Source organism: Stegodyphus dumicola, chromosome 5 (genome assembly GCF_044657685.1).
Source record: "Stegodyphus dumicola isolate Sdum_Otavi_A_Nest chromosome 5, ASM4465768v1".
NCBI lineage: Eukaryota > Metazoa > Arthropoda > Arachnida > Araneae > Eresidae > Stegodyphus > Stegodyphus dumicola.
In genome coordinates this window covers 75,935,937-75,950,020 of record NC_140772.1, presented here as the reverse complement: position 1 = coordinate 75,950,020, position 14,084 = coordinate 75,935,937, and the positions used below count along the sequence as shown (strand labels likewise).

The 14,084-nt window shown below is 34.5% G+C and overlaps 1 protein-coding gene across 1 annotated transcript in view; it reads left to right on the top strand.

The window, feature by feature from the left end:
- The window catches only part of LOC118188126 (protein adenylyltransferase SelO, mitochondrial-like), an 86,786-nt gene that overhangs the window by 25,619 nt on the left and 47,083 nt on the right, over positions 1 to 14,084 (top strand). The window contains exons 4-5 of the mRNA XM_085816794.1: positions 6,474 to 6,597; positions 8,909 to 9,021. Of these exons, the coding sequence (XP_085672920.1) occupies positions 6,474 to 6,597; positions 8,909 to 9,021 (237 nt within the window). The remainder of the gene's footprint in view (positions 1 to 6,473; positions 6,598 to 8,908; positions 9,022 to 14,084) is intronic.

Genomic DNA, 14,084 nt, shown 5'->3' with positions numbered 1-14,084 from the left:
TCATTTCAGAGAAACAAGATTAAATTAGTGTTGTCAGCATCTTAATTCAATTGTCATAAATAAGTGCAGTGTTCTCTTCATGAAAGAGTCCTTATAGGTCTTAAAACCAGATTGTAAATGTGTAAGCATCTAGAGAGAGCAAGAATCATGATATCAAGCCCAGAGCATAGTCTGGCATCATTTATTCAGAAGTGGCAGCATCATGGTGTAGGCTGGAGATGATGCAGTCAGCTGCACTTCTTTAAAGATGGTTCTGTATTGACTTTGCAGTATCTGGATTAAGTTCTACACTTCATAGTCAGATTCTATGCTGCCGTAGTTGATCCTGACTGCTTCCTAATGGAAGATAATTTCTGTCTCCTTTAAGCCAACATTGTTAACCAATACCTAGAGAGTGAGGGTGTTTTTTATACATTGTGTCTACTGTTTCCCAAGATCGTAATTCTATTGTAAATCTTCGGGATTACCTCACTTCTGCTGTATGTGCATGTTTACCTCTTCCAGTAATCTCAGAGAGTTATAAACTCTCCCACTGGAGGAATGGCCACTGCATGGTTTATCATCTCATTCAGAACATTGACAGTCACTATAACAATAGTGGAAAGCTCTGGGATGGTCACATAGCTTATTAATATAATCTGGTTAGATTGTTTTTAACTTTAAATATTAGTTTGAATGACTCAAATGTGACATCTTTTTTTTAATATGTGCTGTTGTTCAACATTTTTAAAACCTGCTTGTTTAAGAAAAAGTTAGTCAAAGCATTTTTAATAAAAAAAAGTTTATCTCAGAAAGTTCTGAGAAAGAGCTCATATAAGTATTTGGACACTTTGAACAAACAGTGTATATTTAATAAAAGCACAAAAAATGATGACATTCAATATTTTGTTAGGATTGCCTTTAACAAAAATTACGCATGGGCATAGATGCAGTGAATTTTTTTATATAAGACTGTTCTATTTTGTACTCTTCCTGTGTAAGAATTGCTTTTCATAGAGCTTTTGAAGAAATACCATGTTTCTCTATTCTTTCACCAACTCACTCCATACATATTCAATAGAATTTAAATCTTTAGAACATGGAGAAGTTTTGATAACTTGAAGACAGTTGTGTAATAACCTCAAGCTAGCATTTAGGACTGTATGTTTAGGATCTTTATCCTGATTGAACTGGAAAATATTATGCATTCCAAGTTTTCTTGAACATCCTGTCTGGTTTTCATTTAATATTTGTATATTTAAATTCATCCATATATTTTCTTTAAAAAGGACGTTTCTCATCTCAGAAGCAGCAAAACATCCCCAAACCATTATACTTCCACCCTCATGCTTAATAGTAGACATTTTTGAATTCAAGTCTTTGGTTGACTTTTGCCATATTGCAATTCATCTATTACAGCGGTCTCCAAAGTGGATATGGGAAGTGATACTTGCAGTACACCAAAGAAGTAGGCTTATAAAGTTAATGTTAATTAACCAGTTATTATGATTTGAACTTTTACTATAACTTCTTCTATCCCTAGTTCTCACCAGAGTGCAAATTAGATATGTGTATTTGAGCTAAGGGTTTGAATGTTTTAGCATTAGAGCTTTGACAGCCTTCCCTGCAGTTTACATCCTGTCATCAGCTCTGTGCATGCTTATTTCAACTTTAACCATTTTCCTAGATGGCGTTAAAAGTCTGTCATTAAATATTTTAGGTAGCTTAAGCAAATCACTTTATTTATTGAATTTAAACCTATGTTATTTTATGTACGAAAAGTGGCAGAATTTTGTTTTGCAAGCACAAGTGGTATCTTCTGTGAAGTCAAAGAGTTAATAAAAGCATTATTTTAATCTTCATAGGACTTTGTCTTATTTATTCAGACTGGAGTGAAAACTTGCTTGCCAGCCTAGTAAGGTCTGAAGAACACTGATTTAAGCTTCTACTGACTAACAATCTTAGCAGCTCACAATAACTTGCAAGGATATGATCATGTATCACCTGAGTGTGAGGTTCTGTCATTGGTAACTTGTCTGGTTTTACTAGCATCTAGTGAGCTGAACATCAGTAACATTCTATATATCTGTATGATGTAGCATTTCCAACAATTAAAACTAAATGCAGAAATTAGAGTAGTAACTAGATCTCTGAATTACATTAACAGAAAGCATTAAAATAGTTTTTTTTTTTTTTTTTTTTTTTGTGTGATTACTACACAGATATAATCACATTGCTCATATTATATTTTAATTGAAAATGTATATTTCTAATTTAAATTAATATATGTATGTTGTTTAAAATAAATAAATAAATAATTTGATTTTTGACTACACATGCCACACGTATATGTATTATATTATATTCAGAGATAATTACTTTGGCCTTAGGGATTCACAATCAAAAAAGTTTAGTTAATATAACAGTGTTGATTACATAACATTATTACTTTACTAATTCATTCTCTGATAACAGAAATGTGAGATTAGACATTGTCATGCAGAAAAGGGACAGGTTTGTTCAGAAACTGCATTCTCCACAGAGTGAAGATATTTTAGAAATTGATAGTTTTTTGCATGAATTTATCAATTTTACTTTGAAAATCAATGTATTTATGTAGTTTTATCTAAATGTATCATTTAATTACACTGTTGGCCATTAAAATTGCAACACCAGGAAGAAATGATCTGATGAACGTCAAAATCACATGAAAGGAAGAAAAATTTGGGATAAGAAATTGTTTAGTATTTCAATTCATTTAAATGATGCAGGAGAGAGAAATGGCATCTGAAGCACTGCATAAAAGAAAAGTTGTTTAGTGGATTTCTTATTCGGAAAGTGCTTTGCAAGGTTGAAGTTTGCTCAGAATATCATGTTATACCTCGAATAAGGAGAGGACATGCTCATCAGCAAGTTTCAAAATTTGATAGAGACAGGGTCATTGCCTATCAGAAGTCTAGATTATCGTTCCCTGATATCTCTGGTCGCACTGGTTGACACCCAACCACTGTAATATGAACATGGAATCAATGGATTGCTGAGGGTCATACTGAACGGCATGCAGGATCTCAGTGCCCTTCCGTGACTAATGCAATAGAGGACAGATATATTGTGGGGTCAGCCCTGCAAAACTGTACAACCACATCATGGACCATTAGTCAGGAAATGGGCATGTTTGCAGCATGCCCAGTATCAGCTCGTAAGGTACGTTGACATTTGCAGCAGCATGGACTATCAGCAGAGTGACCATTACTTCGGCTTCTGTTGACAATGCAGCACAGCTGTATATGTGTCTGGAGTGTCCAAGGAGATTGTAAGTCGCCTGCCTGTGTTTGATAGGGCCCTTGCACCTGGTGTGATAATTTGGGCTGCCATTGGGTACATGATATACACATCTCTTGCTTGGATTGACATAATTTGAATGCAGATTGGCATATTTCTGACATCTTACGTCCAGTGGTTGTGCCCTATATTCGAGGCCCCTAAACGTCATGTTCTAACATGATAATACAAGACCACATGTTGCACGTCCTATTCTGACCTTCTGCAATACAATGGGTATTTGATTGCTGCCCTGGCCTGCATGGTCTCTAGATCTGTCACCCATTGCAGATATCTGGTCATGGTTTGCTGAGAGAATGGCCCTCCATCCCTCTCCAGCTAGTACAGTTGTTGAAGTGTGGCATAGATTTGGAGCAGCATGAAATGAGTTGCCCATTTCTGTCATCCAAGCCCAGTCTGACTCCATGCCTAAAAAGGTAAGCGCCGTTATAGCTGCCGGGTATGGCAGCTGTTTCTACTAATTTCGCACCCCTCTAAACCTCCAAAATGCTTACAAATTTAAACATTTTGTCTTCATGCCATACTGTTTACATGCAATAAATATCTTTTTTGTATTTGCTTTCCTTCATGGTGTTGCAATTTTAATGACCAGCAGTATAATTTATTTTTTTATATAACACACACTCAAATTACCAAGCTTATATCAGTGATGTAGTGCATTTTTTTTTCTTCTATCTGTTTAGCTTAGTTTAAATATTCATCAATACAGTCAATGCACGTTATAGTGACCCCTCACATTTTAAAGAAAAAATTATTTATAGTGAGTGATTGCTATAATGAAAGTGGATGTAATGGACTCTAATCAGTTGGGGGCATTTTGCGCCAGTTGTAATAGACCAATCACTGTAATTAATGCCCTTGTAACAAGTGTCAGCTGTAATTATCGTAACTATATTCTAATAGCATATATATATTAATTTTAGCAAAATTGTATGAGGTTTTAAAATTTCAAACTGATTTATAAAATCTTTTTTACCATTGTGTATAATTTTCCTTTCTACTTTTGTAACTGTATTTGAAGAAACCATTTTTGCACTTCATTGCTGTTCAATTAAAAAAAAATACCTGCAATTTCTGGACAAGTTACACAGTTGTCTCTTTTTTAACATGTTTTAATTTTATCAACAGTGCAAAGTCATGCTTCTGTCTGCCAATTCTGTTGCTTGTTTCCAATATAGTCAGTCTACCAGAAAGTTTATTCCGTTTTTGGTATAAAACAAAATAAATATTCTTCATACCATCAATAAAACTGTATTAAATAATAGAATTGCTGTTATTATTAATGACTTCTTGCAAGTGTAAGCGCAATTTGTATATCCAATTTTTGAAAAGTGTTGTAAATTTTGATGTAAAAAATTGAGCCAGTGCTTGTTGAGATCTTCATTATTTAATTCTTTGCCCTTCAAAAAATTTTGTAAGATCAAAAACAAGGGATAGTCGAAGGGTGCTAAGTCCAGGGAATATGGTGGATGTGACGATGTGACAGAATTTGCCAGCCTAGTGCTGCAATTTTTCTGACAAGCCCGCAAAGCAGCATGTAGCCTGGCATTATCACGATGCAGTATGATGTCCTTTCTATTGAACATCTTTGGCGTCTTTTCTTGGACTGCTTTCTTTAAATGTCCAGTTGCTGACAATACTTCTATGAATTGAGCTTTTTGTTTGGTTTTAGAAGCTCATAATATATTGGTCCTCGAATGTCCCACCATATTCACAACATTCTCTTATTCAGAGTCAAATTTGGTTTAGAGGTGGAAGGGCTAGGTTTACTGGGTTCGCCCTTTTCCTTACAATGCTTCCATAGGTAATCCACTTTTCATCCAGTTCAAGGGCTTGATTTTGTTCCAAGCAAACAGAGATGTGCATGTGACGACTCGATCATCCAAATTCTTCTGACTTAATTCATGTGGCACCCATCTTGAATATTTCCACACCAATCCTATCTTCCGAATATGGTCCAAAATGGTTTGCTGAGCTGAATTAAGTCTTTATGTGATCTCTGATGTTGTCGGAAAAGGATCTTGCTCTCCTGTAAACCTCCAAAACTGTAACAACATCAATGTCATAACAACATTGTCGATCAAAGATGGTCGCCCAGAACGTGGCTTATATCAGAAAGGTCGAAATCACTTGTTTCAACTTTTTCGAACCATCTACTGCATGTCCCATCAGAAACTGTTTCTTTGTCAAACAGTTTCAACAAATTTCTACAAGCTGTTTTAGCATTTCTTACTTGTTGAAATTCGTATAAAATACAGTGGCATAAATGAAGTTTATCAGTAGCCATGGATACACTATCACTTCACACTTAAGACTGAATGTGAATAAACTTTGTTTTAGTTAATTTGCTGCGTTAGTATGTATATATTTAGCTATAAAAAAAAGAGCCAAACCTGAGCCAAATAAATATGTGCTTACTTGTCGAAAATTGTTGTCATAAAACGAAGAGAACTTTCTGGTAGACCTAATATAACTTGTACAAAGTGTTAATTTTTCACAGAATCTTAAATCTTGCAAGAAGTACCTAAAATATTATGAATCATGTTTGAAAGTATGAGAATTTTTATTGAAATGATTTGATAGAAAAGCTTATTTGTAATTTTTATTTATTTAGTCAATTTGTTAATTCAGTCTTTATCTTGTGTTAATTCTCGATAAATTTGTTTGTTTTGTATTTCAGTCTAACAATTTTAATTGGATTTTTAATTTAATGTGTATTTCATAATTAATTACATATATACTATTTTTAGTCCCGGAATTCTTAAGATATATCATAGGCTAAGTAATTAGTCTAAAAGACAGTCACATACAAAGTAAGCCAGATGTGTTTGTCTTGGTATATTTCATCATTATAAATAATAACAAAAATCTCATTTGTGCATATTTTATGATGATTTGCATAATAAAATTTTAATTTATTACCAGTACATGTTATCAGGATTCTAACATAAATCTTGGTAAAACATTAATTTATCATGTAACTGTTCACATTATTGTGTGCTCATAAATGTGGCTGAAAGATTTTAAGAATTTTTAGTTTAATGAGTTTTAAAGAGTCCATGTCTTAAATATATGTTTTTGTGCATTTTATAGTAATATTTTATTTTATGTAAACATGGATTAATTTAAAATACACTTTTATTTGCTTTCAGATTTGGTTCCTTTGAGATCTTTAAAACACTAGATAAGTTTACTGGAAGAGTTGGCCCAAGTGTGGGAAGAACTGAAATCATGCATCAGTTACTTGATTATGTTATTGAAACCTTTTACCCTGAGGTAAGATTCTGCAATTTTTATATGCAGTTTTGCTTTTGTATACTGTAATTTAGACAATACTAAGCATTTTAAAAAGTGTCTGTTCATAACAAGCATATTTAGTTAGTAGTTGGACTCAAAATTTTTATGTGAATCAAAATAACCTTTTCTGAAAGCTACGAGGGTTGTAACTTTAATAGTGGCAACACAGCTGAAATAACGCTACGCAACAAAACCAAAGAATATCGCGTATACCACACATAAACTACATACCTACCTTACCTCTCAGCAAAAAGACTCGTCCTACCTACGTCACGCGCATGCAGAGTGACGCGAAGAACGGATCCATGTATTAGCTTCCAGTCTAAAGTAAGTGTTGTCAGGATGTTTTCAAAACAAGAACAACGATTTTGGATAAAAATTGAATGTTCCAGAGGTCGTACAGCACGACAGTGTCATCAAGGGCTTCAAGAGGCTTGCAGGGAATCTGCATTGCCTTGCAGAACCATAGCAAGATGGGTGAAAACATTCAATGAAGGACGCCAAAGCGTGGCAGACATGCTGCGGCCAGGTCATCCGAGTGTCAGCGATGCAGACGTGCAAGCTTTTGCCGCACTAATGGACAGTGATCGCCGCCAAACGATTCATCAGCTGGCCGGACAAACAGGATTAGCACATACGACTGTGCTGCACATTCTGAAGGAACGCCTGTCCATGAGAAAAATTGTTTCATGATGGGTTCCACATCAATTGACGGAAATGCAGAAATGGCTACGATACGATGCTGCCCGAGCCCACCTGGAGCACTATGAGCGTGAAGGAGATGCTTTTTTACTCCGTATCATTACACTGGATGAGACTTGGGCCGGATCGTACCAGCCAGAACTGAAACACCAATCAAATGAATGGTGTCATCACGGGTCACTACGACATTCGAAATTTCATCAGAACTCCAGCAATGTGAAAGTTATGGTGATTCTCGTGTACGACTGTGATAGTGTCATCCTAACGCATACCGTTCCCCCACAGCAGACCGTTACTGCACAGTATTACTGCTCATTTTTGGAGCACGATCTCCGACCAACTTTGAGAAAAACACAGCGACACTTTCTGCAGAATGCTCCTCTCATTTTGCATGACAATGCTCGGCCCCATGCAGCGCAAGCTGTGACTGATTTGTTCAAGCGATGGGGCTGGGAAGTGCTTTACCATCCACCATACTTCCCAGATCTAAGCCCTTGTGACTTAATTCCTAAGATGAAGGAACCACTTCGTGGCACTCGCTTCCAAACTGTTCCTGAGATTCTTGCAGCAGTAGACCGGTCCATTCAAACTATTAACAAAACAGACGCTGCTACAAGTATGCTGCGACTTCCACATCGTTGGAAACGGGTTGTGCACAATGCTGGCGACTATATTGAAGGACTGTAATACATGGTGACATGAATCAATTTTGTATTCCTTGTAAATAAATAGTTGCCACTATTTATTTACAAGGAATATTTATTTACAAGTTCCAACCCTCGTATAAGGTATTAGTCCCGTCTTCTTAGCGAGCCTTCGTGGTGTAGTGGTATGCACGCTCAGCGCGTAATTGAGAGGTCCGCGGTTTGATTCCCGGCGAAGGTATTGCTAATTTTTCATCTTGCCTGCTTCCAAAAATATGCAATGTCTCTACAAAGATTCAAATTGAATCATCAATGATAGCATTAATTATAATTTATTGTGTTTCTGCATAGTTTAAGAAGTAATTTTCTTAAAAGGTTTGATGAAATTTGTTTAAAATTCTATAAAATCTTTATCAAATTCACTTTATATTATTGTACTATTTATTATTGCTGTATTATTATTGTTTATTGTTCATGTATGTGACTTAGTTAGACAAAGATATGAAGTTGAACTTAAAAGATGCTGTAATAAAACATGGCAAATTGATAATCTTATGATTCAGTATACCTTTTTTTTTTTTTTTTCTTTCTTGAAAATCTAATAATTTAGTCATTCAGATTTGTGAGATGCAGATTATCTCTTAAGAGAGAATTAGGCAACAAATATAATATGTTAGCACCCCTCTTCTTTCTTTTTTTTTCCCCTTCCCCTCCTTTAAGCTTTTTTGAAATACAAAAAAATTGTCTACAGTTCCCATCATAGGCCACCCCTTTTTTGCAATATTAGAAAATAACTTTTAAGTAAGTGATAGTAATACTGCACATTTTAGAACTGAGTAAATAAAACATTTTAGGCCCATTCAATTTATCAAATCAAAATTCATCTGTATTTGTTTGCAGTTGTATATAATTTGTTGTAATTCTGACACTTAGCATTATTTTAGATTTATAAAAGTTCTGGAGATAAAGTGGAGAAGTATGCAGCCTTTTTTAAAGAAGTAGTTCTTCGAACTGCTAGATTAGTAGCTGGATGGCAGTGTGTTGGATTTTGCCATGGGTAATATAAAATTTTATATTAGCATTATAAAGATGTAGATAATACAGAATTTCAAAATACTTGACTAAATTTTATAAGCTATGAATTTCAGCATTATTATAAGCAATTTTTGGGCTCTAAAATACAAACTTTTAAAATAAAAAGCTGCTGTTAAAATATAATATGTCAGCACCCCTCTTCTTTAAATAAATAAACTTTTGTATTATTATAGATGATGGAAATATGCTGTTCAGCATATTTCCATCATCTATAATAAGTTTATTTATTTATTTATTTATTCATTTCTAATGGCAGATTACAAACACTGTACACAGAACAAGCAAAAATGAAAGAGAACTGCAAAATAAAAAAATTAATTTAAAAAAAAAAAAAAAAAAATCTGAAATGTTTCAGATTTTAAATTACGTCCAAAGGGGCGTTTTTTAACATTTTGTGTGTTACCTTTCTTTATTAAATATCATGTTCCTCGCACTTAAACCATAAGATCCAGTGCAACAGTAATATCGCAAAATAGTTTTAAAACGAGCATATCTTTAGAATTTCCAATACAGAGACTCACGCGCTGGAGATAAAAATGTTTTTTCTGCACAACGTTGCCATTGCTCGCTTTGAAATCCTTGAGTTTGTTAATCAAAAATTCGTCAAAGTTTTAAAAAATAGGAAATCGATCCTAAAACAAATTTCAAATTTCAAATTTGGTCTTCCACATGCTCATATTCGTTGGAGGATTACGTTATTCAAAATTCGATGACTCTATGTAGCGTTGTTTTATCACAATACGAGAAATATACATACATTTATGCAGATTTTTCATTATTTATCATTATTTAATTTCTTCAAATATAATGCAGGACTCTAACATTTTGTGGCAACAGTTTGAAAAGTGCACCAACATTTATGAGTCCGACGCAAAATGCCAAAACCAAACTAATAGTCCTTCGGGATTCAAATCCCTTTGGACTAAAAAAAAAAAAAAAAAACAATATGATCTATAAATCTTTTTTTTTTTTTTTTTTTTTTTTTTTTTTGTGTCTCACTCCTCTCTCCAATATCTATCCCAGAGTGATCCAGCATTAAGTGCAAGGCAATGATTCATATGTGAGGCTCTATTTCCTCATGAAGTTTGCCCAAATTGAGTTTGGGATAATGTTCATTCAATGCACATGTTTTAAAAGGCAACCATGACAAGTAAGATGATGAAAGATAGCAACATATTCCTTTCTGGGCCATAAGGGAGTGTTAAAAATTCTGTTAATGTGTGACTGTTCCTTTCAGTAATGTGTTTCCACAAATCTTCTCTGTAGTAATTTTTGATTACTCTCTTTGCAATATAAAAAGGGATGTGGTTGTCAGTTATCTGGAGAATATTATCCCCTTTCTTTTGTAACAAATCTTCATTATTATTTCCATGAAGGTCAGAATATGATAGTATCCATTGCATGGCAACTTCTTTGTCCTCCTGAGCTGAGTTGTTCAGGAACTGCTGACATTTTAAAACATCAGTAGACATTGGTGATTCAAAAGAAGATATGGCTAGAAGAGCAGCTTTAGAATCAGAGAGTATGACAAACCTTTGAAGAATGTTCAAGTTGACATTGGAGTTGGGATAAGGCTATGCATATGTTGTTATCTCAACATCAAAAGCAGTCCTGTCTTCCAACATGATTATAAAATGAAAAAAGCGTGCAAAAGATGCCAGTGCCTGCATTAACCCCTTAACTGCCGCGGGCGTATATATACGCCTTGCTCAGTCGATGCGTTAACTGCCCCGGATGCGCAGCCGATGCGTTAACTTTGCGAATAATTTTAGGTGTAGCAGCGCAAAGCAAATGATAGCAGTTTGGAAGGACGTATATATACGCCTGGGGCAGTTAACGCATCGGCTGAGCAAGGCGTATATATATGCCCGCGGCAGTTAAGAGGTTAATATTGTCAGCTAACGCAGAGACATATGTAAATACATGTAGCCATTCACTCTCAAAATATAAAGCATTAACAGATTCCAAAGACAGAGATTTTAAAGTTTGGTCATTTGTTTCTTGAGGATTTTGTGTAACAAATTAATTCTGACTACATATTTTCTTATATCAGTGACATCGGGGTTTTACAAAATGTTCAGCTCCCATCTAAGACCTAGGTGATCTCTGATGGAAAAGACTGCCTGAAGAAAACCGTTCTGAGTTTTAAGTTTTCTCTCTGTCTAAAAGGCAAATAGTTTCACAGAGAAAAGCAGTTTGGTTCCCTTAATTTTTTTTTTCCATAGGATTAGTGCCCTCTGTTTCACAGTGGATTTAATGCACATATAGTATGTATTTAGTAAAAGTGCATCAACTGGAGTGATTTTAATTGCATCAGTGATAAGTTAGAGAACTGGATGTGAAATCTTTTGAGTGAATGAATGAATTACTTGATTAGATACTGCCATGAGGGGCTTGTAACAGGTAAGTAATAAGAAGTAGAACAGTAGCTGTGTAGTCAGTAGTAGCTGTGTGTCAAATCAAGAGTTGTTCTAGAACAACCCCAATTAGATCCAACAACTCTCTTGATCAAGGTTAGCCTCTTAGTAGCACACTCTGAAATCATTTCGACATGCTCTTTCCAAGTCAGTTTTTGGTTGAAAACAATACCCAAATATTGTAAGCTTTTGGTTCCCTGTACTGGTTAACCCTTGATATAAAAGGTCTAATTTTAAAGGCTGGTGAGTAAATGAAAAAGTTTGATACACTGTATTCTCTAAATTAACTTCCATGTTATGTATAGCACCAGTCTGATTGTTTCTTTGCATGACATTTGGGAGTTTCAGTTCAGAAGACCAAACCGTCAGCATACAGGAAATTTTTAACATCACTTTTTTTTCCAGTTATGAGTAATAGCTGCCTGTGGGAGGCCAGTCCTTGAAACTTTATATCATGAAAAACAATCTTCATAATGATTTGCACTGGCTAAGAAAACTCTTGAACCAATGAAACATGTTTGAGTGAAATCCAATGTTGGAAAGCTTTAAGAGTAAAGTAGCCTATAAACTAAGTCTTAAGCAGATTTCAATGAAAACTCCAGAAAGGATTTATTTTCTGTCTGGTGCATCCTTTGATGTTTGGCTAAGTTGTGTAGTGTGCTGGCTGTTGACCTGTATTGTCTGAAACCAACCTTTTCATTGGCTATAAATTGAAAATTCTCAACATACCTTTTTACCAATACCAATTTAGCCTTTATTGAATTACCTTCTCTCTAGTTTTAAATCAAATACTTGAGAGTGAAATTGGTCATATGTCGCTGTGCTCCTTTCCTTTTTGGGAGATCGGGATTGTTATCAATTTACACCATGCTGAGTAGACACAGACAGCATCCCACATAGTATTGAAAAACTTTGTATAGTATGAGTTGCTTTAATGCTAAATTCAAAAGAAATTCAGCATGAATTGCATCTTCACCTGGAGATTTATTCAATTTTAAATAATTTAATGCCACAGAGTTCATCATCGTATTAGAGTGCTAAGTAAGGGAAGGGAATTTTTCGATTGTGAAGAGCAATTATGAAAGGATTTAATAATTGTATTAACTAATTTTGTCTGCTTTCTACAGAAATTGGATTTGTCACAAATGCATTCACTATTGTTTTACTTGAAGTAACAGACATTCCATTCATAAGGAAGGTGTTTTTTTAAATGGTCTAGAGTTTTCATTTTCAAATTTTGCAAGAAAATTATATGGTCTTTTCCCATATGAACGTTCCGTTTTTTCTACTTGGCTTATTTCATCTATTTTTCATCATTTTAAGTTTTATCAGACCAGAAGAACCTGTAGGCTTTAATCTTCCCTCTTCGAATACATTTCTTAGCACAAAAAATTATCCTGCTTGTAATAGATTTGGAAAAGGCTTCAACTTTTGCACCAAAATTAATTTTGTTGGGATCAAACACGACATCCGTTAGTTTCTCAAAATTCCTTCAGTCAACTTTTTTTTAATTCTAAGATGTTTTTGAAACATACATGCTTTTACTTATGGGAATGTAATAGCAGCAAATACTTGTCAATGTCCTGAACCAGGTTCATCCAATACTTTTCTTCTGGTATAATGGGAGAGGTTTGATGTAGCAAGCGTAAATCTGGATTAAATTTCTTTCCATTAGAATGTACAAAAGTATGCAGATCACAAGAATTATAAATTAATTCAAATGTAAAGGAGTCTAAAAAGTCCTCAACTTCTTTCCCAGGATCATTAGTGTCTGGGTGTCCCCATGCAAGTGCATCGGCATTGAAGTTCCCAATAAAAATAGTTTTCATTGAAGCATTGTGATAGAAGAAATTGGGTTTGTTATTAGGAGGATTATATACAGTCAAAAGTCGTTAATCCGGACTTGTCGGGACTTCGGCGATTCCGGATTATCGATTTTTCCGGATTATAGATCATCAGTTTAAATCTCGTAAGATGGCATGCACAAATTCTAAAATTAAAAATATGAAACCATATTTTAGGAAATAAAGAACAATTATGATCTAAAGGGTATCAAAATTTACAAAAAAAAGAAGCTTAATATTTATTTGTTTACTTTATTAAACATTTCTTTCAATGTAAGTTGTTTCGTTTTATGTGATAATACTTTCTCTTTAATTCTATAAACAGACATAACTTCTTGTTCAGTTAAAAAGCTCCGCTGTTCAAGTCCCATAATTGCTGTGCCGAGAATACCGACTAACTTGTCAATCGAAATTTTTTCGTTTTCACTAACCTCTCTGTCACCTTCTTCATGTCTTTATCCATTTTTTGCAGCAATTCCACTTTTTGTTTGACGGACATCGAGACATACTTTCGTTTTGTAGATCCTTTGGGAGCTCCAGAATCGGAAATTGACATAATCGAAAGTTCAAGTTTACTTTTATAAAATTGCTCTTACAGTCTGCAAAAAATAATAAGCTACATCCAGTTCGAAGATTAAGGAATAATGCAAGCATCAACATTAACTGAAATAGATAATTGTATAATTTTAGTTTATACCGTCCGTTGTACGTTAAACGCGCACGCAAAAACGTATTCTGCACTTGCGCACACGCATATGCGCGCG